The following is an 18,449-nucleotide window of genomic DNA, read 5'->3' on the forward strand; positions in this document are numbered from 1 at the left end:
GTTGTGACCCCATCGGCTTGAAATGAGCATTTCTGGAGAAGATTAAAATATTAAATATTACGATTTCGGCGATATTTCTTTGGGCGTTCAGGGGCCACAAAGCCCCTTACTCAGCATACAAAGAATAAAGACCTCATGCTTTATCTACGTAACAGGGCCTCTTTAAAAAGCAAAAACACTGCAACGATCAGCTGCTGCGTTGGCTTCTGCACTGTACTTCGGTGCAAAGCGGCGAAGCATCCAAAAAAATGACAAGGAAGAGATTTTGGTTACATTCGTCATTGCCGACGACGGAGTGGATGCGCTGCGAATTCTCTTCTGCGCTAAAGACGGCGCGAAAGTGGACTGAACTCAGCGAGCACTGGAATAGGATCTGTTCAGCTCTTGTGCCAAGAAATGCCAATCGACATTTTTATGTAAAGTTAAATTGTCAATAAATGCTTTTTACTGCATTCAACAGTTACATTTCTCAAAATTAGGTGGTTTGGATCGTATGTTTTTCCAGATAATATGTTTCCCCGCTGCAATAAAAAAAAAACGTAACAACGAGCCTTTACTGTATCTAGTATAGTCGTATAAGGAAGTAACATGAAGAGACTGTCTTGTTTTTGCTCTTTTTATATTTTGAAAGGTTATGTCCATCGAGTTTCTTGAAGGTTCTCAATGTTAACATTGTAGCTGTTAGTTGGGCTCATGCATGCAGCATCAGGTGTTACTAATGAAATTTAACCAATTTGTAATGAAATGCAGGACACACAAAGCTGTCTAAGATACAGTACTCAGTTCACTGTATAAAACCTTTGTTGGGTGAATTTTGTATAGTAATCCTTTATATACCCTAATCTGCCCATTGCGCATTTTATATCCTCTAATCTGCCCATTGCGCACACATTGTCACTTGAATTTCAGCCGCGAAGAGGGCAAGGCTAGGTATGATAGTGATGCAGGCTATGATTGAGACCGTGAATGCTTAAACTTGCTCTTGCTCAAGTATCACTGATAAACCCATGTAAAGGCCGCACCCTGTTTTCCCGAGGGAAATATTTAAAAAAGAAAGATTCGTGTAAGGCCGCACGCAAACTTTCCTTGACCTACGAAACGCACGCGCCGTGGCCTCCGCAATAAGCTCTGGCTGTGAGTAATGGTGGGCTTGATCGTGGAGGCTACACACGCGCACTGGAGCTTCTAGGTGCTGCCCACGGATGGCACCAGAAGCCGCGTCTCATCAGCATCATCATCATCAACTTTTTCTCCCACCGCGAGCTCCTGCTATCTATATTGGCATCAGTATCACCAGTTCCAGCTGTTTGTGGCTGTCAAAGGCACGGGAGTTGTGGAAGCGTGTTAGTTCGCCGCAGTTGTGACTTTCGCGTGCTGCCGCCGAGCGTTAGAATTTTAGCACGATGGGCAAGCACCTTAATAGCTACACGGCTGGGAGTTTGCTTTCGAACATGGCAAGCGTGAGGTGGGCAGGAAATTCGATGCGGCCGAGAAGTGCATCGGACGATGGTGCAACCGAAAGGAGCGCACTTTCCAAGCCAAACCATGCAAGTTTCCCGAACTGGAAGAAAAGCTGCTCTGCTATGTGATGGAAGTGTGGAACAACGGCTACGCATTGACAGCTTACATGCTGCGCGACTTCTTGTGGGATGAGCGTGCACCAGAGCACAACATCAGCTTGAGTCTGAAGACTACGCTGAAGAGTGACGATTGAACATAGAATAAATGCCACTCATTTCGAGATTGGTGGTGTGTTTTTACTTGAAAAAAAAAATAAAAAAAATTCGCTCATCGCGTGTATGGGCCGCACCCCGAAAATTGGCCCTTGAATCTGCAAAGAAAGTGCGGCCTGTACAAGCGTTTATACGGTATTTATGAACTCTGTCAACACCAGTGCTGCTTTTGCCTGATCAGCGCTATTGCAAAGAATCCATGTGCTGCGGGGGACAATAATGCAGTATAGCCTCATTTTTCGAAGTCTTTTGGATTGGCGAAAATACTTGAAATATGAGAGTTTTAAAATTAACTGCAAAGGAAGCAAAACAGAAACAGCAAGCGTGGACTGTTGTTCGACTGTGTGTAGCACATAGGAGTCATTTTTTTTTTTTAAGCAGTGTGTGCGTTTTTCTTTTTGAGCACTTTGGATCCAAGTTTTTGATGGCAGCACTATGCACTCAGCAGTTTAATGTATGCCATGTCCAGTTTGGTGTAAGCAGTGTACTTTACTTTGACAAGTCGCTTGCTGTTGTGGGTTTTATGCATTGTAGTTTGCTATATCTTAGTAATAAGTAGATTCTGTGGCCTACCTTATTTGGGGCACACAAGATTCCAAACCTGACAAGTCTCAGAACTGCAAATGTTAAATTTATTCATTCAAGTCCAGTGATAATGAGGAGGTGAGGGAAATGGGTTTGCTTCTCTTGGGAAGAAGGTGCTGACCTTTGTTTCAGATGTAGTAAATATGCTATCCATGATTTTTCTTGACAATTTCTTGCAGCACCTGACAGTCCAGTGCATGCACAAGTACAACACGAAGCTGCAAAGAAGATACAGGATTTTTTCAGACAGTTCATTCAGAATCGCAAAAAAGCATTGGAAAAAGGCAATCACGTAAGTGCAAGTTGCATTTACTTGAACTGCTGTACTCTGTAGTGGTGTTGCTATCACTTTTAGTCAGTTTTAAAGTACTGTGTACCTGACGTGGCGGCTCAATGGCTTTGGCATTTGGCTGCTAAGCCTATGGTTGCGGCATGAAATCCTGGCTATGTCAGCTGCATTTCGGTGTAGGCAAGATGCAAGAACACCCACGTGTTGCAGCCGCCGTGGTGGCTCAGTGGTTATGGTGCTCAGCTGCTGACCTGAAAGACGCGGGTTCGATCCCGGCCGCGGTGGTTGAATTTCTTTGGAGGAGAAATTCTAGAGGCCCATGTACTGTGCGATGTCAGTGCACGTTAAAGAACCCCAGGTGGTCGAAATTTCCGGAGCCCTCCACTACGGCGTCTCTCATAGCCTTAGTCGCTTTCGGACGTTAAACCCCATAAACCAAACCAAACCAAACCCACGTGTTGTGTTATTTCGGTGCATGTTTAGAACCCCAAGTGGCCTAAATTAATGAGTGCGTTTAAATTTTTTAGGATTTTAGTATTTTAGGATGGGCATGCATTGCGTCAGCATAAAATGAGCAGTGCACTTGATCGTGTAAAAAACTGAGTTTGTTTTAGGTTGATATGCAACCTCAAGAGCAGTCTCTATTCTGGTGAGAGGCAGAGGAGTGGATTGCATTTTGGGCATCTAATGTGCATCTTCATGTGTAGCTTTCCAGCTTGCGCCACTCTGTGGCTTGCTTGCACTCTGTACTCTAGGAAGAGATGTATCATAGCACTCTGCACACAGAATTTTGGTGGCGTGCTTCTTGACAGCAGCCTTGCTATGCATGACCAGGGCCATTTCTTAATGGAAATTTGCAGTTGTGGGGCATAGAGGCCAAATCTTCAGCACTAAAAGGTGCGTTTTAGGCACCAAACAGAAATGAGAGAATACATAAGTTGGGATCAGGAAGGGCTAAATCAACACAGTATATTGCAGCAGGCAAGGATTTATTCAAAATTTTGGGCTCGCCTATGCTCACCTACTACAAACTGCATGCTTGCACTAGTTAAAATATGTGTGGACTTTCACAGCTGTAACCTGTGGGCTCGAATTTCATAGGAATGCACTGAATCTAAAGGAAGGTGAAAAACCATGCACGAGTCTCGTTGATACGATTTCTTGGTTCATTCGCTCAGTATTGCAAGCAACAAAAATATCCCATGAAGTTACTGTTTTTTGTCTGATTAATGCTTTCACAGATATGATTTCCTGGAAAGTACATTCAGAGTTTTGTCAAATTCCGATCATATTGCTATGTGACGGCAAGCCGATGACTGAGACGAGATGACAGATGGTTACAGGATGACCTAATGACAGATGGCCTGGCGCGAGCACTCCTGCCCGCACCACTGCACAGTTCGTCTTCTAGTCCGTCACAGTATGATACGTTTAGCGACCAGTAGACGATGCGCTAACACAACAAGTGGGCGGAATTGGGTGAGCATGCATCTTAAGCAGAAGCAAAGCGGCAGTCAGCTGCTAGGGTGGCTTGTCCACAATGCATGTTTGAAATGGGGCAAAGCATTCTAAAAGACGTTGATAAGCAAACTAAGTTTAATAACATGTGGGGGCAGTCAGCTGCTAGAGTGGCTTCTCTGCATAGAGCGAAGCATTCGGAAACTACGGCAGTGACAGTGAAGAGGTTTCAGCTACTTTTGCCCTTGCTGGTCGTGGACTGGATACGTTGAGAAGTTTACTTTTTTGCTAAGGGCAACGCAAATGTGGATAGAAGTCTACAAATACTAGAAAAGCTGTTCAGATTTTGCACCAGCAAGTGCTGACAGTCTTTCTTTTAAGGAGTAATCAGAAGTCTTTAAGAATGCCTCTGTAGTTCATTAGTCGCTGTTTTAAAATCTTGGCGGTTTGGATGATAGCGTTTTTTCCTGATAATATGCTTCTTTTTTTTTTTTACATAAGAAAAAAACGTATCAATGAAGTTTTGTTCTGCTGTACAGATTGCAAGTGTGCAGTACTCATTTACTGGATACTAGAGAGTCAAATGTTTCCAAAGCCGGAGTTATGAGATTTTTTACCTTTATCACCTTAAGTGATTTATTGGGATCATACGTTGTCATGGTCGTTTATCAGCAGTGTTTTATCACTGTTTCATGCTTTTTGCAGTTGGCTTATTTCAAAAATGAAGGTAGTACAGTTTACTTGTGTTTTGTTTGCTCCACCATTTCTAGGTCTGTTAGAATTATTTGCAGTCGCAAAAGTGCCTTATTCTAGTGTAATAGCAAATACGAATGCTCTGCTTCTCTGCAATTTCTGCTGAGTGAAGTGCAGTTTTCGTCATTTTCACTGTTTTCATTGTACGATTTTGAGGACTGATTTAGAAATCCTGCATTGGGATTAGTGATTCTCTTGTGTCCTACCTTGTGAAGGTATTGTTGAGTATGGTGCATCACCAAGTTCAAACTGGTGCACTATGGTCCCTGGGCCCTATTGAATTTAAATTGGCACACAAACCCACAGATCTGTGGCCAGCCTGCAAAAGTGATCCACCTGATGCCTGGGATCATTCTAAGGCAATATGTGTGGTGTGCATTAGCAAGTTTGGAGCATCAGCTCTGGAAGATGCAACTCTTAGCAGCCTGCAGTACAGGCCAGCAGAGCTTCTGTGTCATTTTGTTCATTGCCGCTATATTCTGCACCAGCTCAAAATCCACAGGAGCCTCATTGCGTGTGCAGTTGGAGAGGCATCAGCTAGCAAAAGGACAGTGTTACCGACTAGTTGGCTCTATGCTCCTCGTTTGATACCAGCTTGTTAGCTGTAGTGTTGTGCTAAAATTGCAAAATATAATTCTCTGTCATAAGTCTGTGTATTGATGTTGATTCTAGGAGTACAACAGAGATGGTGGCGTGAACGTACTCAGCTGCATTCTTGAAGAGTCTTCACTGCCCCAGAGAGATTCCAGTTCGAAGCCTAGTGTTCTTGATTCAAAGCCATCAGTTCATGATGAGGAGCCCTCATATCACCTCATGCCTGACCCAAATACCATTGCTAGAGCCTGGAAAAAGAAATCTATGAAAGGTAAGCTTATTTATTGGTTTCAGAGAAGTGGTGTATGAGATGTGCTCACACAGGGTACAATGAGATCCAAGGATGACAGTGAAAAACGCTCGGTTCTGCACAGATGTAGGAACACATGTATGGTGACCTAAATCTCCAGATGTGGCAGTGCAAGTAGCTTTCTTGATTTTTTTTTCTTCCTGTGGGAATAGTGCGTGTTTATTTTGTAGATCTTTATAGAGTACCCATCCGATTTTTCAGACTGATAATTTGGATATGCCTGATATTTCGGACTTTGTGAAGGAACCATCACGCACCTCATAGAAATGTGTACATATTTAGACCACTATTTTGGACTCTATTATAAAGTCGCTACCCATGGAAACAGGCTTTTCTTACTTTGCGCGCATTGCGACACATTTGCAGCATGGGCTGCGGCACACAGTCTGGTGTCATTGATGTGAGGTGGTACGAACTTGAAGAAAGCAAGAGTCTTAGTCAGATACAATCTAACATTGTCACTTGCAAGCAGAACGTGGAAAATGTCAAAGTTCATGGCTTTTAAAGCAGGTTTTTCGTCACCAATTTTTGAGACTTCGATTATTCGGACCATTTTTTGGGTCCCTCGGAGTCTGAAAATTAGTTGGTGACTGTATTTATCAAAGACACCTTGGTACACTAGCATGCATGACATCACAATGAAGCTAATGGTCTCGCTGTCTTATAACTTGCCGCAAGCTTAGTATCGAAATTTTAGGCTGTAAATTGCAGGTTTATTATCAGAAACAAAATTTTATGAAAATGTTGACAAATACTTGTAGCATTAAGTTCACAGCAGAGAAGGAAACAATTGCAATCACCAGCCAGTTTTTCAGACTTGGTGGGACACATGAAATGGATTCATACTTAAGCCACATGAAAAACATGACATGGGCCCAGACTATCAACTGAATTTTTAATGCAGAGAAGAGGTGCATATACAGGGTCTGTTCTGAAAGTAGTAGGACTGGTTTTTTCCTGGGCGAACGGGCGGACGAGAGGTGGTCTGCGCGTGCAGGGTCGTTGAAGGGGGATATTGGGAATGCTGGGGAAAATCAGCAGTTGGCTCTCGTCCGTTGAAGAGAGGAGGTCGCTTGTACTGTGAACCCCTGTCAAAACGTCTCGTCACGCAGAATCGTCGAGCGTTTACTGGATCAGCGATACGCGATCAAATTTTTAGTAAATCTTGGTAAAACGGGCAAAGGGACTCACAACATGATTAAGGAGGCCTACGGTGACGCTTCCATGGGTAGATCAGGTGTTTTTTGAGCGGCACAAGCTTTTCCAAGAAGGTAAGGAAAGAGTGGAGTAAGACGACCGCTTCAGACGCCCTTCGACCAGCAAGACCAATGAAAATGTGTAGCGAGGGAAACATTTACTTAACATTGATCGTAGAATGAGTATCAGAATGATTGCTGATGACTTGAGCATTCCTCAAACCCTAGTTTTTGAGATCGTGACAGAAAACTTATCCATGAGGAAAGCGTGCGCGAATTTGGTGCCGGGAGTGTTGTCAGAGGAGGAAATGGCCAACCGGTAGGATCTTCTTCATTATGTGAATGAGGACCCCGATTTTTTGCCCAGCACAAGGCGGCAACGCTGCCTCAGCCCCCCTACAGCCTCGACTTGGCCCCGCCAGACTTTTTCTATTCCCGAGAATAAAATCGACGCTCGAGGGGAAACATCACAGATCAGTAGAGGTGGTTCAACCGGCCGTGACAAGGGAGCTAAACAGCATTCCGGTCCAGGCGTTCCTGGAGGCGTACGAAAACTGTAAAACTCATTGGCAGCAGCGTGTAGGTGCGGAAGGGTGCTACCTTGAAAAATTGTAATCGTTTGTACTATTCTCTTTAATAAATTTTGTTTAAAAAAATGAGTCCTACTACTTTCAGAACAGACCATGTAGGAGGTGACAGATGCTGCCGCAGTCTTGTTACCAGTGCAGTTGTGCACCCAGGCTTGTGAGCTCTTTAGCGCTCTCTTCTTTCTAGGCCACTTGATCAGTGGTAATGAAGAGTGTGCTATTAACTCGAGTGGCGATAGTAAGGCACAGAAACTGCCAAGCCTATCTAAGCTGATCCGTCTGATTGAATCAGTTTGAATTCAAGATGGCACCTTCTACGTCGGCAAACAGTTGGCAAGTTGTGGGAAGTATGCTTGCTAGCATTCATGTTAGGTTGAAAAAATCGAACTTTCTGGCTCCGTCTTGTTGCCATCTATTTTTGCTCGAAAATCAAACTTTTGGACTGCGGTGAGTCTGAAATATTGGTTGCAAATATGTACGCATTTTATGTGGCGAGCGACTGTCTCTTCATAGAGTTATAAATTTTGTGCAAGTCTGAATCATTAGAGTGCAAAAAATTGCTGCATGCCAGAACTTGGCATGCAGCATACTCTATGCGCTTAACAGGTGGCAACACTATGCTCATTTATGCAGTCAGTTGCATGTTTGCTTGCAATCTGTAGCATGATATAAGCTTTGATCATGGAACGCACAGATGAGATGCTCAGGTGAGGTTAGATATTCAATATCACTATGGTCAATAAGCCTTAGGTGCAGACCACAAGATCGCAAATATGTATAGACTGCATCCTCACTGTGACTGAAGTAGCCCTTGAGGTGATGCCATTTCCTATCGCAGCTGTCATATGCCTCTCTGCAAGCCAGAAAGCTCAGTTGCACGGAAAAAAAAAAGTATGAAGTGTCAAGTGACATGCATGAATAAGATTTCTTACCATCGCAGTGCTTTGTTGGTGTTCTTCACTTCTTCACTGATGGTATTGTGTATGTTGTAAGCCCAAAAATGTTGCCTTTAGCATGCAAAACCTGTAACATCTCAGGGAATTAGGCACAGTGACTACTTTTATACAGCATTCATGTGAAAAGTAGTGCTTCACAAGATGTCTCACAATTTCGCATAAGATGTTGCACTATTTCTACATTAGTAGGCTTCACTGGGATGAAAGCTTACTGATTTTTTTTGTTTAAAGGTGCACTGAAGAGGAATCTGAACTCGTCTTTTTGCCGCGGGAACTCGATCTACACCTTCCAAGCATTCTTAGAAACTTCGATTTATTGCCCTGTGTGGCCGATTTCCCTAATTAAATCGAATTAACGTCCGGCTCCCGCCTTTTTTTTTTTTAATTCTCCCTTGTACGGTGGGCGGAGTCGACCAATGCGCGGAGTGCCTTTCAGCCAGTCCGTGGCGGCTTGCCGCTCTGCCATCGGCGGAGTAATACGTAGTAATCCGTAGAAGCAAATAGTCCGCGCTTATTTTTATTTATGCGGGCTTAATTTGCGGCTATATTATCTGTGAATGAAACCATTTATTCATGGAAACCTAAAAAACAACATAAAGCGAAAGCAAAGCCTCCACGGAGCTGGCTGCAAGGCACTCCACGTGTTGGTCGACTCCGCCCACCGTACGAGGGAGAATTAAAAAAATAAAGGCGGGAGCCGGACGTTAATTCGATGTAATTAGGGAAATCGGCCACACAGGGAAATAAGTCGAAGTTTCTAAGAATACTCGGAAAGTGTGGATCGAGTTCCCGCGGCAAAAAGGCGAGTTCAGATTCCTCTGCAGTGCACCTTTAATGCTCCTGCCTGTGTCAGTGTTCTAGTGTTCTACAAAATTGTTTGCTGCCTCATCAGAATTGTCTATATATTTTAGGTTCACCTGAAAAAATGAAAGCCTTTTTTCTGCTGAAAACTTTGTCAAAAAAATGCCAGAAAATTTCTCTAGGAACTAAAATAATTGGTTTGGTTTGGTTTATGGGGTTTAACGTCCCAAAGCGACTGAGGCTATGAGAGACGCCGTAGTGGAGGGCTCCGGAAATTTGGACCACCTGGGGTTCTTTAGCGTGCACTGACATCGCACAGCACACGGGCCTCTAGAATTTCTCCTCCAAAGAAATTCTAGCCGCCGTGGCCGGGATCGAACCCACGTCTTTCGGGTCAGCAGCCGAGCACCATAGCCACTGAGCCACCGCGGCGGCAACTAAAATAATTGTGCTGCTGAATGATGGCCACTTCAATAAATGTGAAATTGTAATACATAAGAAAAGGTATAAAGTGCTGTGACTGTTTATGACAGCAAAACTTAAATGTTTATGTGTTATATTGTGAAAGAAAAATTTGCCTAAAATGTATAAACACAGAGCATTCCTAATATTCGCAAATAATCATTATACATTTAAGTAAAGTTTTAGCTTACAATTTATTAGGTAAGGAAAAAAATTGTCACTGCCGAAGCCTCACACACCACTGGGCAACATAGATGTAAAACATACATAGGTGTTGAGCATGTCCATAAGATGAGGAAGAATGCCTGGTGGGTGTTATCCTGGGAAAAACAAAATCAAGAAACATGCTGGCTTCACTTCAGTAGAGATGCATTCGTAGAAGCTCAGTGATGCCCATATAAATGAACAAGCGTATGAATTGCACACCTCTGCTTGAGAGAATGTTGATTTCAGTGTAGCATTGTTTTCTCAGAACGTTTATCCGGACATTTGGTCTGGTGATAGTATTGTTACATGTCTGCTGTTTTGGGCTAAGTGTGTGCTGCAATGTTATCCTTCTGGAAGCTGCATGAGAGTGCTCTGTAGATGCACATCCTCCTTTGATTGGCAAGGGCAGCGGTGAGTGTTGGCTTATATTTGGAGTTTTTTTTTTTTTCCTTTTTCCTGCGAGAACGATGAATTGGTAAAGGGGTCGACTTATATATAGCAGTATATGTTATTTCAATTTGTATTAAAATTCTAAGCCCCTGTCAGCATGTTATCTGCATAAATTTGACCTGTCACGTTCACAGAAGAGATAAATAAGCAAAAGTTTGTACAATGCAGTGGTACAAGCCCTGTTATGGTGCTGCAGCAGTAGTCTGCAAATATAGCAAACCAACTTGTAAACTGCTTTGACAGTGTGGCTGGCAAGGCTTATTTACAGTGGAAACAGTTGAATTTTACCATGCATTAGATGTGTGAACTTGCACTGTTGTGTTGTCCTTTCTTTTTTTTACATGCTTATTGGTACTGCTTTTATCACATACACGAGGCGGTGATGAACTTTGTCCCAACATAAGTATTGCATCTTCTTCAGGTGCTGCTGCAGCTGCACCCACGTCAAGAAAAACGTCAGCTCCTCAGACTTTGTCAGGTAGGCAGTGGTATACTTTATCTGTAAGCAGTTGCAAGTGGTCGACACCTTGTTAGCTTTCTGCACGGTGCTAGTAGTGTTTAAGGCAATATGATGGTGCGTCTTCACCACACAGGGTCTGCATTGAAAATTTGGTTGTAGTTCACAGCAGGTGTGGAAGGCGCCAATGCATGGTGGACCCACTTCATCCACCTGCCTGCACCATTTCATAAGCGATGTTAGGCTTTTTGCTGATAGCGGCATAGTTATCAGTAGAAGGCCAGCACTGTGAAAAAAACACTGTCAATATTCATAAATTCTGTCCCATGTCATGCAAGCTTGCAGTGAGGAATAGCATTTCCTTGTCTGTGAAAATAAGTGATGACTCGCCAACACACATCCTATTTACAATTATTTCTTTTGGTCTGGCTGTCACTTTTCCTTTAAGGGCATAGCTGGGACATTTTATTAATTTTGCGTTCCTCATAGTCTCATTCTTGGGACATTAACCTCCTTAAACCATTTTGTTAATTTTTTTTTTGATGTTCGAACATAGATTTTGTCACGTTAGTACTAGTGCCACCACGGTGGCTCAGGGGTTATGGCGCTCAGCTGCTAACCCGAAAGACGCAGGTTCGATCCCAGCCGCGGCGGTCGAATTGCGATGGAGACGAAATTCTAGAGGCCTGTGTACTGTGCGATGTCAGTGCATGTTGAAGAACCCTAGGTGGTTGAAATTGCCGGAGCACCTTCACCGCAGCATCCCTCATAGCCTGAGTCGCTTTCGGGTGTTAAACCCCTGTAAACCAAACACTAGTACTAGCCCATCATACCTAGTGGGACGAACGAGAGCTTTTATTTCTAATCCCTTCTGGTTGGCTCACTATAGTATTTGTCACTTTGACTGTAAGAGACCATCTTCCAAAATGACTTTTAATAACCAACTCTATGCACATTATATTAATGTTCATGCAAGTGATCATTTTTACATTGGCCAGTTTCGTCTATGTGAACTTAGCTACAGTCCAGTTTAACAGAATGGGCAACTTCCTCGGTGCATGCGTCACCCTTCTTGTCAGGCAGGTTAACTCCATTGCAAAGCCTGAACAGCATATTGGCCACGGAAAACAATGTCCTTGTTCTCAGGTCGCTCGATACTTTTCAGATGGTGGGAAAAGTTGTGAATATGGGGGCTGTAATCAATTTTTTTTTCTTTTTTTAATAGGCAGCACATTCAGGGTTGATTTTTGTTGAATGTATTGATGGTTCACATATTGTAGCAGCCTTTCTGTGACCAAAGCTAGTTTGTGAGCTGTGAGTAGCTAGCCAAAGTGACCTGTTCAATAAAGCTGAATGCATGAAATGAACACAGGAGCTCCTAGTGGCATTAAGGATAACAATGCCTCTTTTCACGTGTTAAAATGTGCAGAATGATGAGCTACTTTGTCTTGGTTCAAAGGCGAGCATACTCCTTGTTTTCTCTTCTCCTTTTCTTTCTTCATTTCACTTCATTTTTTCTTTTTCCTTCACTTCCCCTCCTTTCCCAAACACTGCCACAACCCTGCTCTTCCCGCCTAGCAACAGGTTCTTGGCTTCCCCCTTCAGTCTTCTTACCTCTTCAACTTCTCCTTCAGCTTTCCCTGCACTGCCTTCCCTGCACTGCCTTCCCTGCACTGCCTTTCCTGCACTGCCTTTCTATATAACACATACCAATGTTATAGGCTCTCTACACCGCTGATTATTTTAATATTCCTATAAAATTCTGCATACGACAATTGACTCACACCCTGAGCTTGGCGCATGATGGCCTCAGATGCCTATGTGCCGTAAAACCCAACAAACAACAACTGCACTGCCTTTCCTGCACTGCCTCTCCTGCACTGCCTCTCCTGCACTGCCTCTCCTGCACTGCCTCTCCTGCACTGCCTCTCCTGCACTGCCTCTCCTGCACTGCCTCTCCTGCACTGCCTCTCCTGCACTGCCTCTCCTCCACTGCCTCTCCTCCACTGCCTCTCCTCCACTGCCTCTCCTCCACTGCCTCTCCTCCACTGCCTCTCCTCCACTGCCTCTCCTGCACTGCCTCTCCTGCACTGCCTCTCCTGCACTGCCTCTCCTGCACTGCCTCTCCTGCACTGCCTTTCCTGCACTGCCTTTCCCCCACTGCCTTTCCCCCACTGCCTTTCCCCCACTGCCTTTCTGGCACTGCCTCTCCAGCACTGCCTCTCCTGCACTGCCTTTCCTGCACTGCGAGAATGAGGAACACAAAACAAATATTGACTGGCGACTAAAGTGTATTTCATGAGGAGTGAAGCATGAGAGGGATGGAAGTAAGTTCAACAAAAAGACGATACACAAAAGCTGCTTCCCTTGCTCTGCTGCAGCCTCTTTCTGTTAGACCAACTCTGTCACTTTTCTTGCTGTCGCTGCCAGATGTGTGTTGTACAGACAAACATGAAGGGACAATGAAAATGTGTTCGTCCTGCCAGCAGTTCGTCTTAACAGAAGTGCCCCCAGAAAAGATATGTGAGCATGCTAGGTGTGTCCAGACATCTGTTGCATGAAAATAATAAACAAATTGGCCTAGCACTGAGAAAGGAGAACAGCAAATAGAACACATACTGCACTATGCATGAAGTGATTTCATGAGTAAGGCCATGAAACAACTTGCAGCATCTTGGTCTTAGCAGTGGTCTAGTTTTCATTTTTCACTGGCTTTCTCTCTTTCTCTTCCGCAGCAAGTGCTATTTGTTTTTTTCTGCTTTTGTTTTGGCCCTGAGTGCTCCGAAGGTGCCCAGCTGGTCAGCCGTGCTCTTATCTCGCTCCTTCCGCTGTGCAGCTGTTATATAAACGAACTCTGTGAGCAAGTGCACCATGCACCTGTCAGTCTGCCACTCTCTATGTGTGCACTGTGCCGATATCTGACCATCTTTATGCTGCAAACCTGTGTTGTACCGTCACTTCAGTCAGCTCTCAACGGCTTAAAGGTGCACTGAAGAGGAATCTGAACTCGTCTTTTTGCCGCGGGAACTCAATCTACACGTTCCGAGCATTCTTAGAAACTTCGATCTATTGCCCTGTGTGGCCGATTTCCCTAATTAAATCGAATTAACGTCCGGCTCCCGCCTTTTTTTTTTTAATTCTCTCGTATGGTGGGCGGAGTCGACCAATGCGGGGAGTGCCTTTCAGCCAGTCCCGCGGCGGCTTGCCGCTCTGCCATCGGCGGAGTAATACGTAGTAGTCCGTAGAAGCAAATAGTCCGCGCATATTTTTATTTCTGCGGGCTTATTTTGCGGTTATATTATCTGCAAATGAAACTATTTATTCACTGAAACTTAAAAAAACAAAAATGAAGCGAAAGCAAAGCCTCCACAGAGCTGGCTGAAGGGCACTCCACGCGTTGGTCGACTCTGCCCACCGTACGAGGAAGAATTAAAAAAAAAAAGGCGGGAGCCGGACGTTAATTCGATTTAATTAGGGAAATCGGCCACACAGGGCAATAAGTCGCAGTTTCTAAGAATGCCAGGAACGTGTAGATGGAATTTCCGTGGCAAAAAGACGAGTTCAGATTCCTCTTCAGTGCACCTTCAAGCCCCAAGTCACTGAGCTGGTGCACTCTGTGCCTGCGTGCCTTTTTGCCTGCCAGAGGCAGTCGGTGGCACATGACATGCATGCTATGCCAAAGTCTATGTGGCCATGTCGAATTTCTGTGCGCAGGCAGGCTCGAAAGTGCCTTGCCTTTTTTGAACCGGCAAGAAAGCTTCCCCTCAAGAAAGTGTATCCACAAGGCAGCTTCTCTGCACATTTGAGCGAAGGTTGACGCAAACTATCTTTGGGGGAGCGGGGTTCGCTTCCTTGCATGGAGGTGCTTTAAATTTTTTCTTTCCTCGACTGTGCCGCATGGACCGCTGTGTAGTGTTTCCGTGGTTTATGCTTGCTGTGAAGGATAGTCTTAACCAAAGGACATGCAAAGCAGCTCATCCTAAGTGGATATCTTTTTTTATGCTGAATCTTATGGGAACCCAACGAAATGCTTTCAGGTGGTTCATCTTCTCCGGGAATTCGTCTTAGCCGAGTTGGTCTTAACGGGAGTCTACTGTAGTTTTCATTTCCCTGTGCCACCAGTTTGGTGCTGACAGTGCCAATGGTTTGCAAATTTTCTTTGGGCCTTTTCAGAGGCGGCATATTGCAGTTGGCATTGCCTGTGAATGGGCCGGCTGTGTGAGAGGCTTTGTGCTGCCTTCAACCATGTTTTTGGCCCATTCCTTCTGTTTTGTGTTTTTCTGTCTTGGCTTTTATGCACTGTATTGGTACAGACTGATTGCACTAGATTGCAGTATGCCACCACAACAGGACATGCGTGTTGCGACTGCTGCCTGACTGATTTGGAACATCGTAATCAGTGGTGACTTCATGCTTAAAAGCACTTATGGTCACTTAATTTGTGAACTAAGATGATTAGCGATGGTTAAAAATGTCAGAATGCTAGCGCTAATTGGTTTAACATGAGTAAATATATGCTGAAGCATGTAGAGCTCACAGCATTGCACACAGGAACGATCTGGAACAGGTCCCAGCAGCGGGTGCTAGAAGTCGTAAGAGTTTTGCTGCCTTGAGGAAGACTAAGAAAATATGGACAAGTTTTTTGCCTCTGGAGGCATTGTAAAACATTCTAAAAATACCTCTTACGTGGTCTTATGCTATAATATGTTGTAGTGTATCAGTTGCAAGCACTGGAATGCTTGTGTTTGTGGAAACTTTGTGCAAGTTAAAATGTTTCTGGTAGAGTGCATTTGGTTGAGATCTGTTTGTATAGGTGTCACTATTGGTACTGCTGCCTCTGCTGTCATTGCTGCCTCATTAAAGGGGTGTGAGAGTCTTAAATTTTTTTTATTTGTTGACATATCTTGCTGAAACTTAGCATGCAGGCATATCATTGGATGCTGATTTTGAATATGCATCAAGATTTCAGATACCTTACCTGGAAGGAAATGTATGGCAAAATGACATATCCTAATTAGGTCGTTTCTTATGGGCCTTTATAATAATTTACAGTTAAAAAAGCTTTTTTAAGTATAAGCAGACATTTGCAAAGGCCCATAGCACATCCTAAAGCTAATAAAATGCCTGTAAAGTCATTTTGTTGTTCGTAAATAAATAACAAAGTTGGAAAGAAAAAAACAATGTGGCAGTGATTAACCCACACTTGGCCTGATTGCTAATCTATCATGTTTAAAGGAAAAAAGAAAGCTTTAGGATGTGTGGTGGATCTTTGGAAATGTTTATATGTTCTTAAAAAAACTTTTTTTAACAGAGAAATTATCATAAAGGCCCATAAGAAATGGCCTAATTGGGATGTTATTTTGCCATAAATTTTCTTCCAGATGAGATATTTGAAATCTAAATGCATATTTGAAATCAGCATTCTATGATACACCTGTGTGCCAAGTTTCAACAGATCATGTCGATAAATAACAAACTTTTTAAAACCCTCATCCCCTTAAAGAGTGATAATAACAATGTTAAGAAAGTCTGAGGCCAGAATTGGCATGATCTTTTTTTTTTTTTTTCTTGCAGAGGGCTTGCAAAGGGAAAACGAGTATGCATCTGGAGGCACGTCAGCTGAGCTTTTGACTTCTCTATTGGAGGAAGACACTGGGGCACCAAGCAGCTCTTTTGCCACTAGCCACAGAAATGCCATGGTGTCTGTCCAGTCTTCAAGATCTGAAGCTGCCCTTGAAAAGTAAGTACATGTATTGAATGATTGCTGAGCAAATCTATAAATTTCTTGTAGCTTCACACAAATTCTCCAAATGACACTTAAGTATTTTTTTTTTTTTTTGAGATTCAAAACAAATATAGAGCTGACAAACGCATCTTGTTTTAATTTAGAAAGCAGCATGTGCATGTATTTTTGAAATACGGTTCTGTGAAACCCCCTTTTATGAATGTTTCGATTTTAACGAATTCTTACTGACAATTACAAATTGGGTTTAATGTATTTATTACCTTGGTTTTAGAACTTACTGACCAATGAACTTGATTGCATAAAGCTCTCCGTGTGGCAACTGGGCGGTGATGAGGTGAAAAAAATGTTATGACTTTGCGTGTACTCCTGCAAAGACAGAAGCCAAATATAGTCTGGTCACAGTCTGTTTTGTTACGTTGGAAAGTTAGCTATGTAGGGTCATTGACATAATTTCTATATACATAAGCCTTGATCTTATGGAGGCTGTTGTAGCTACTGAAATGCTGTCTGGAGCGTGAAAAGAAATCTGTCAATCATCACGAACTGCTTTAAAGAGGTTGTGAAGTGAAAGTGAAGGTGCTCAGTTGCAATTTTTAATGCTTCAATAAAAATTAGACATGCCGATTCAGAAATATTTCAGCGCAATATTGAGTCTGCATTTAATAAAACTCGTTTGAAATCATTGCTTTTCTGTGCTCATAAAATGACCATGCCACAACATCAGCTGGCATAAGCACTACATTAAGAAAGACTACTTTAAGTACTTCAAGAAATGTAGACGAAACTTTAACTTTCGTTTGCCCTAAAATAATCTGTTTATACTAAAGTTAGAAAGTAAAAAAAAGTGTCAATTATTTGAACACACAACTGTACTCCATTAAGGTACAGCATGTGGTTATAGATTGGTCATTGACATGTGATCGGTTTCAGTTTCGGTTCTGCTTCTCCATTCTCCGTGTCTCCAGTATCCATGGTTCTAGCTTTCTTTACATAAACCCGACAGTACTGGATTGATCCAGGTGATCGAGCTGAGCAAGGTCAACCCTACTTGGTGACTGCGTGTTTACATGAACTCTAGCTTAGCGGGTCGAGACGGGTTCAACCAGCGGCACCAAGCGTCAAGCAGTGCAATGTGAGTGAGCAGTTGCAGCCTTCAAGATTGCGGCACGACATCACTTTCTCAGAAGCGCAACGGCGCAAGCAAAAAACAGGTTCGCATTTATCCTCTCCCCTCGAGCCAGCACAACTCTTCGACTCGACAACGTTTACAAGCACATCGGGGCAGGGTCAAGTTGAGTCAACATACCCCTTGTGGCGGAGTGGCTCCCTGGGCTTTGGTATAGTGCTCACTGTACTGTCTTGTACATTTAGAGCTAGCATGGTGGAAGCTGCAGTTGAACCAGTTTGCGACAGTCCTGGGGCATTGGCGATACGGGAAACAGGACAGCGGTGCGTTAGCACACCATCAATCAAGAAAAGAAATTTCCTTCTTGAATGAACCCCACGGGAGATAAAAGCAAGATCTTTTTGACAAGGAAACAAAAAGTGCGGGTTTTTAAATAAAATTTTAGTTGACAGTCAGCTTCGTCTACGTTCTATGTGTTCCTTTCTGTGTCTGCGTTTTATTATTTCGGCTGTTCCCACCAAGAAGTCCTGGGGAAGAGGTGTTTCGACAATTCCCTCATCTGGTACAAAGTTGTATAGAAATACGCTAATGCACGGAACAGTGGTGAAATTATCGTAGGATTCTGTGCATTTCAGCTTATTCCAGCTGGCTGTATCTGTGGGTGCTGAACTCCAGTGCAGTTTTCAGTCTTCCTTTCGCCAGAGTGCATAGATGAACGCCGAGCTCCTGAAGTGGCCTT

At 43.5% G+C, this 18,449-nt stretch overlaps 1 protein-coding gene across 7 annotated transcripts in view; it reads left to right on the plus strand.

The window, feature by feature from the left end:
• The window catches only part of LOC149352955 (uncharacterized), a 119,245-nt gene that overhangs the window by 33,668 nt on the left and 67,128 nt on the right, over positions 1–18,449 (plus strand). For all 7 annotated transcript variants that reach the window (XM_089582154.1, XM_089582153.1, XM_089582157.1 and 4 more), the window contains 4 exons: positions 2,498–2,610; positions 5,491–5,683; positions 10,803–10,859; positions 16,413–16,578. In XM_089582154.1, the coding sequence (XP_089438280.1) occupies positions 2,498–2,610; positions 5,491–5,683; positions 10,803–10,859; positions 16,413–16,578 (529 nt within the window). The remainder of the gene's footprint in view (positions 1–2,497; positions 2,611–5,490; positions 5,684–10,802; positions 10,860–16,412; positions 16,579–18,449) is intronic.

The sequence above is a fragment of the Amblyomma mixtum genome, chromosome 3, assembly GCF_055824585.1.
Source record: "Amblyomma mixtum isolate Tamu chromosome 3, ASM5582458v1, whole genome shotgun sequence".
NCBI classification, from domain to species: domain Eukaryota; kingdom Metazoa; phylum Arthropoda; class Arachnida; order Ixodida; family Ixodidae; genus Amblyomma; species Amblyomma mixtum.